The sequence below is a fragment of the Rana temporaria genome, chromosome 3, assembly GCF_905171775.1.
Source record: "Rana temporaria chromosome 3, aRanTem1.1, whole genome shotgun sequence".
Taxonomy (NCBI): Eukaryota; Metazoa; Chordata; class Amphibia; order Anura; family Ranidae; genus Rana; species Rana temporaria.
The window spans coordinates 470,737,838-470,745,066 of NC_053491.1; the positions used below are offsets into that span (position 1 = coordinate 470,737,838).

Here is a 7,229-nt window from a genome sequence, read left to right on the forward strand (position 1 = left end):
GGAAGAATCTGTTTGTAAAGCCTCGTACACACAATCAGTCCATCCGATGAGAACGGTCCTTCGACTGATGGTCCGTCGTGCCTGCACACCATCAGTTAAAAAAACGATCGTGTCAGAACGCGGTGACGTAAAATACAACGACGTGCTGAAAAAAACGAAGTTCAATGCTTCCAAGCATGCGTCGACTTGATTCTGAGCATGCGCAGGTTTTTAACCGATGCTTTTGCATACTAACGATCGGTTTTGACCTATCGGTTAGGCGTACATCGGTTAAATTTAAAGCAAGTTCTCATTTTTTTGACCGAAGGTTAAATAACCTATGGGGCCCACACACGATTGGTTTGGACCGATGAAAACGGTCCATCAGACCGTTGTCCTCTGGCAATCCTATCGTGTGTACGAGGCTTAACATGAACTCTATGGTAGTTACTAGGGTTGAGCGGAATACGCCATATTCGATTTCGCGATATATCACGAATATATAGCCGAATATTCGTGATATTTTATAAAAAAAAAAAAAAAAATGCGAAATTTCGCTAATGCGAATTTATTGCGAACATTTTGCGATTTTTTTTTTTTTTTTTTTTTGGTGATTGGCTCTGATGCAAAAGAAGGGCGGAGAAAGTGTTCTCGAATATTCGGAAATAGAATATTCGGAATATTTTATCGAAATTTCGCAAATGCGAATGCGAAATTGATTGCAAGATTTTGACAACTCTGATTGGCTCTGATGCAAAAAAAGGGTGGAGAAAGTATTCGCGAATATTCTATTTCCGAATATTCGAGAATATTTTCTCCGCCCTTCTTTTGCATTAGAGCCAATCACCAAAAAAAAAAAAAAAAAATCTATATACTCTATATACAGACAGGAAAAAGTATTCATACCCCTCTATACACAGGAAAAAGTATTCATACCCCTCTATACACAGAGACAGGAAAAAGTATTCATACCCCTCTATACACAGGAAAAAGTATTCATACCCCTCTATACACAGAGACAGGAAAAAGTATTCATACCCCTCTATACACAGAGACAGGAAAAAGTATTCATACCCCTCTGTAGACAGAGACAGGAAAAAGTATTCATACCCCTCTATAGACAAAGACAGGAAAAAGTATTCATACCCCTCTATAGACAGAGACCGGAAAACGTATTCATACCCCTCTGTAGACAGAGACCGGAAAAAGTATTCATACCCCTCTATACACAGAGACAGGAAAAAGTATTCATACCCCTCTATAGACAGAGACAGGAAAAAGTATTCATACCCCTCTATACACAGGAACAAGTATTCATACCCCTCTATACACAGAGACAGGAACAAGTATTCATACCCCTCTATACACAGGAAAAAGTATTCATACCCCTCTATACACAGAGACAGGAAAAAGTATTCATACCCCTCTATACACAGGAAAAAGTATTCATACCCCTCTATACACAGAGACAGGAAAAAGTATTCATACCCCTCTATACACAGAGACAGGAAAAAGTATTCATACCCCTCTATACACAGGAAAAAGTATTCATACCCCTCTATACACAGAGACAGGAAAAAGTATTCATACCCCTCTATACACAGAGACAGGAAAAAGTATTCATACCCCTCTATACACAGGAAAAAGTATTCATACCCGTCTATACACAGAGACAGGGAAAAGTATTCATACCCCTCTATACACAGGAAAAAGTATTCATACCCCTCTATACACAGAGACAGGAAAAAGTATTCATACCCCTCTATACACAGAGACAGGAAAAAGTATTCATACCCCTCTGTAGACAGAGACCGGAAAAAGTATTCATACCCCTCTATACACAGATACCGGAAAAAGTATTCATACCCCTCTATAGACAGAGACAGGAAAAAGTATTCATACCCCTCTATAGACAGAGACAGGAAAAAGTATTCATACCCGGAAATCGGGTATTCGCGAATACAATTGTCAAAATATTTCACAACATTTTTTTTTTGATAAACTTTTTCCTGTGTATAGAGGGGTATGAATACTTTTTTCTGTCTATAGAGGGGTATGAATACTTTTTCCTGTCTCTGTCTATAGAGGGGTATGAATACTTTTTCCTGTCTCTGTATATAGAGGGGTATGAATACTTTTTCCTGTCTGTATATAGAGGGGTATGAATACTTTTTCCTGTCTCTGTCTATAGAGGGGTATGAATACTTTTTCCTGTCTGTGTATAGAGGGGTATAAATACTTTTTCCTGTATATAGAGGGGTATGAATACTTTTTCCTGTCTGTATATAGAGTATATAGAATTTTTTTTGGTGATTGGCTCTGATGCAAAAGAAGGGCGGAGAAAGTATTCTCGAATATTCGGAAATAGAATATTTCACAACATTTTTTTTTTGATAAAATATTCCGAATATTCTATTTCCGAATATTCGAGAATACTTTCTCCGCCCTTCTTTTGCATCAGAGCCAATCACCAAAAAAAAAAAAAAAAAAAATCGCAAAATCGCATTAGCGAAATTTCGCAATTTTTTTTTTTTTTTTATAAAACATCACGAATATTCGGAATAGCGAATATTGGCCGCAAAATTCGAGATATTCGCGAATACTCGAATATGCCATATTCGAGCCGAATATTCGCAATACGAATATTCGTGAGCAACACTAGTAGTTACCAGGCATGAATGCAAACAACCTCACAGACATTGTACAAACAACACTTCCCTACAATGGCAAATCTCCAATTAGGACACATGCAGCAAAGAAATGTTAAAGTAGAAGTATATGCAAAACTTTTGTTTTCATTTCGGATAGAGTAAGGGAGGGTGATAACTCATGTCAGTGTTTTTTTTTCGCCATCTATGTCCCATTGGGGAGACGTTCCTTCTCATCCTGTCCCAAAGCCAAACAGGAAGTGAGAGGAAATCCCTGCAAAGTTTAGCTATGACTAAGCACCAGTGAACGCGTCAGTGCAATAATCCACTGTCCTTGCTTACTGTATGGACTGATTTGACATTGCAAGTAGGGATGAGCCCAATGTTCGAGTCGAACATAAGTTCGAAGTCGAACATTGGGTGTTCGCCTGTTCGCTGAATAGCAAACAATTTGGGGTGTTTACGGCAAATTCGAAAGCCGCGGAACACCCTTTAAAAGTCTATGGGAGAAATAAAAAGTGCTAATTTTAAAGGCTAATATGCAAGTTATTCTCATAAAAAGTGTTTGGGGCCCCAAGGTCCTGCCCCAGGAGACATGTATCAATGCAAAAAAAGTTTTAAAAACGTCAGTTTTTTCGGGAGCAGTGATTTTTAATAATGATTAAATTGAAACAATAAAAGTGAAATATTATTTTGTTTGGGTCTTAAGGTCTGGTATGGATTTTAAGGAGAACCCTGCACCATCATTTAAAAAAAAATGGCGTGGGGTGGGGTTCCCCCCAAAAATCTATGTTGATGGGGGACAAGGGCCTCATCCCCACAACCCTTGCACGGTGGTTGTGTGGGTCTGCAGGCGGGGGGCTTATTGGAATCTGGAAGCCCCCTTTAACAAAGGGGACCCCCAGATCCCGCCCCCCTATGTGAATAGGTAACGGTGTATATTGTAACCCTACCATTTCACATAAAAAGTGTAAAAAATTGTAAAAAACACAAGAGACAAGTTCTTTATTAAAAAAGAAAAAAAAAAAAAAAACAGTGATGTACATCCATTCCCGAGTGGAGGATACAAAGATAAATAAAGGACTTGTCCCATACTGTATCCTGTGTTTTTTACCACTTTTGACTCTTTTTTTGTAAAATGGTAGGGGTACAATGTACCCCATTACCAATTCACATGGGGGGCATGTGGCCTTGTATGGTTCAGAAGGGGGGGGACGTTCTCTCATCCCCCCTCTTTTCCTGCAGCCTGTCAGGTTGCGAGCTCGGATAAGGGTCTGGTATGGATTTTTGGGGGAACCACCACGCCATTTTTTTTATATTTTGGCGCTTTTCATGAATTAAAAAATAACAAAACAGTAAAGTTAGCCCAATTTTTTTGTATAATGTGAAAGATGATGTTACGCCGAGTAAATAGATACCTAACATGTCAAGCTTTAAAATTGCGCACACTTATGGAATGGTGCCAAACTTTGGTACCTAAAAATCTCCATAGGTGACATTTTAACATTTTTTACAGGTTACTATTTTCGAGTTTCAGAGAAGCTCTAGTGATAGAATTGTTGCACACGCACTAACGCACGCAACGATACCTCACATGTGGGGTTTGAACGGCGTTTACATATGTGGGCGGGACCTGCATGCGTGTTCGCTTCTGCGTGCGAGATAACAGGGACAGGGGCTTTTTAAAAATTTTATTTTTTTTATTTTATTTTTATTTTAATAAAAAATTGTATTTTTACACTTTTTTTAAAAAAAATGTTTTGTATTACTTTTATTCCTATTACAATGAATGTAAACATCCCTTGTAATAGGAATCAGTGTGACAGGTCCTCTTTATGGAGAGATGTGGGGTCAAAAAGACCCCACATCTCTCCTCCAGGCTTACAAGCATGAAATCGGTGAAAAAAAAAACACAGATCACATGCCAACAGCTGCGATTGCGGCTTTGTTTACTTCCGGGTACCGGGTGTGACGTCATAACGTCACGCCCGGGCCTCCGACGGTCATAGAGGTCATCTCTATGCTTTCCAGCAGCGCCGACCGATTCACTCTCCGGGCCCCAGATGGCATGGGAGAGCCCAAAAAAGCACCGGATGGCGGGGGACGTCCCCTCCCGCTGCCTATAAGAAGGATCAAGCGGCAGGATCGCCACTTTGATCATTCTTATCGTGCACAGAATCGGCGGCTGAAGACGGCGATATCTGAATGATGCCTGTAGCTGCAGGAATCATTCAGATATCACCGCACAAAGCCGAGGACGTCCCAGGGATGTCCTCGGTCATCAAGAGGTTAACAGTGTTTGCGTGTTCGAACACATTTTTTGCCTGTTCGCATGTTCTGCTGCAAACCGAACCGGGGGGTGTTCAGCTCATCCCTAATTGCAAGCTATATCTTTTTATTTCAGTTGTGTGCCTGTTAGAGAGATTTAACCTTACTTCCTGTCACTGTGTTGAGTGGTGAAAAGTTTGCCAAACAGGGCAACAGACAGTAAAAAAAAAAGGTTTGCCTAGAGATACGTTCAGACATTATCTTAATTTTGATTCACTTGCTAATTTTACCTTGCATTTTATTTCCAAAATCTTAGCTCTGAAGAAGATCGATCTTCATACGGTCTATAATACAGGTCCAATTCTAGCCACAGATGCAGAATTTAATTATTTGGTCCAGTGGAGAGCCCACCAGAAACCTTTACGCATGGATCGTACTGCGGTACGTGAACTACGCTACATTGCTTCAGAGTTGGACATATTGGGGAACCGGAAAGGGATGATCATCGTGATAACATGCTGGAGCCACCTTATCACTTACCCTGTTGGAGTGTATATCAATAGGTTATATCACATTCGAGAAGCAATAATTCGACTGTTAGAGCGCAGCCCCGAAACAAAGATCCTCATCAAATCGGCCAACACTGGCTACCTATTTGAACATGGAAGTGACTGGTTATCATTGCAGCTGGACACTTTGATGAAGGCTATGTTCTCTAATCTACCGGTCGCACTTCTAGATGTTTGGCAGATGACCTCCTGCCACCGTGAACCTGAACATATCCACCCTAAAATGATCGTTGTTAAAAATGAGATAGATTTCATGCTTTCATTTATATGTCCTTAAAGCGGGAGTTCACCCATAAGAAACATTTTTCAAAAAATCCCCTTAGATGGATGCTCGTTTTGTCTAGGGGAATCGGCTAGTTGTTTTAAAATATGAGCTGTACTTACCCGTTTTCGAGATGCATCTTCTCCGTCGCTTCCGGGTATGGGTCTTTGGGAGCGGGCGTTCCTTCTTGATTGACAGTCTTCCGAGAGGCTTCCGACGGTCGCATCCATCGCGTCACTAGTAGCCGAAAGAAGCCGAACGTCGGCTCTATACTGCGCCTGCGCACCGACGTTCGGCTTCTTTCGGAAAATCGTGATGGATGCGACCGTCGGAAGCCTCTCGGAAGACTGTCAATCAAAATAGGAACGCCCAGTCCCGCAGCCCATACCCGGAAGCGACGGAGAAGATGCATCTCGTAAACGGTAAGTAATGCTCATATTTTAAAACAACTAGCCGATTCCCCTAGACAAAACGAGCATCCATCTAGGGGGAAAAAGTGTCATGTACGGGTGAACCCCCGCTTTAAAATACTGCTAATTTAGTACCTTTTTTTTTGCTGCAGTTTATAATGTTTTAAAAACTCCAGTTTAGACATGTGCAGAAGGAAAAAAAATTGTTTAGTTTTGTTTCATTTCGATTCGTTATTTACATAAATTTGTTTAGTTAAATTAGTTTCATTTGTTTAATTCGCTTTCGGGATTTGTTTTTGTTTATTCATTTTCAAATCGATTTGAAAAGTTTTCGAATCAACTTCGAATAGTTTTCAAATAAATTTCGAATTTGAAAAGTTTTCGAGCACATCCGAATTTCCGAATAACGAAACGAACCGCACATGTCTACTCCAGTTACAGTACATCACCCTGGAATTTTTTTTTTCTATTAGTACGTTATACCAGTGGTCATCAACCCTGCCCTACAGGGCCCACTAACAGGCCAGGATTTATGTATTACCATGGGGAGATGCAGTCTAGAATACTGCAATCACTGAGCAGCAAATGATATCACCTGTGATGTATTTCAGTTATCTTGCAAACCTGGCCTGTTAGTTGGCCCTGTAGGGCAGGGTTGATGACCACTGCGTTATACGATCCAGTGACGCTTTTCTCTCTGTTCTATGGTGAATTCATCTAATTGCCGTAATTGTTTTATTGATGCACTTGTTCTTTTATAGCGCTGTATTATGTCTATATAGATATGTTTTGTGTGTTCACATGTCTGATATGCTGTGATCAAGGCCTTTTGTGACGAAACACGTTAGCCTTTGCACTGTTTTTACACCGTTCCTGTATGTAGCAATAAAGACTTTTTATTTGGATTACTGAAGATGCCAGCTACGTTCTTTTTTTGAGTTGGGGGGGGGGGGGGGGTTTGCACACTTTCCACAAGCAGATTTTCTGATGGAACTTAATGGGTGGTTAAACTGTGCGCCCCCCTCACATGATTTCCCTGAAATGCTGCTCGGTCTCCGCTGTCCCACCCGCATCCTGTGACCCACATTGCCGG

The 7,229-nt window shown here is 40.7% G+C and overlaps 1 protein-coding gene across 2 annotated transcripts in view; it reads left to right on the plus strand.

The window, feature by feature from the left end:
- Positions 1 to 6,292, plus strand: part of LOC120933626 (NXPE family member 3-like) — a 69,998-nt gene extending 63,706 nt beyond the window's left edge. The window contains exons 6-7 of one of the 2 annotated variants that reach the window (XM_040346935.1): positions 5,212 to 5,737; positions 6,249 to 6,292. In XM_040346935.1, coding sequence (XP_040202869.1) covers positions 5,212 to 5,737; positions 6,249 to 6,252 — 530 coding nt within the window. In that variant the 3' untranslated portion in view covers positions 6,253 to 6,292. Of the gene's footprint in view, positions 1 to 5,211; positions 5,807 to 6,248 lie in introns of those variants that run through there. The other variant, XM_040346934.1, reaches the window with a different exon arrangement.
- Positions 6,293 to 7,229: the final 937 nt, after the last annotated feature.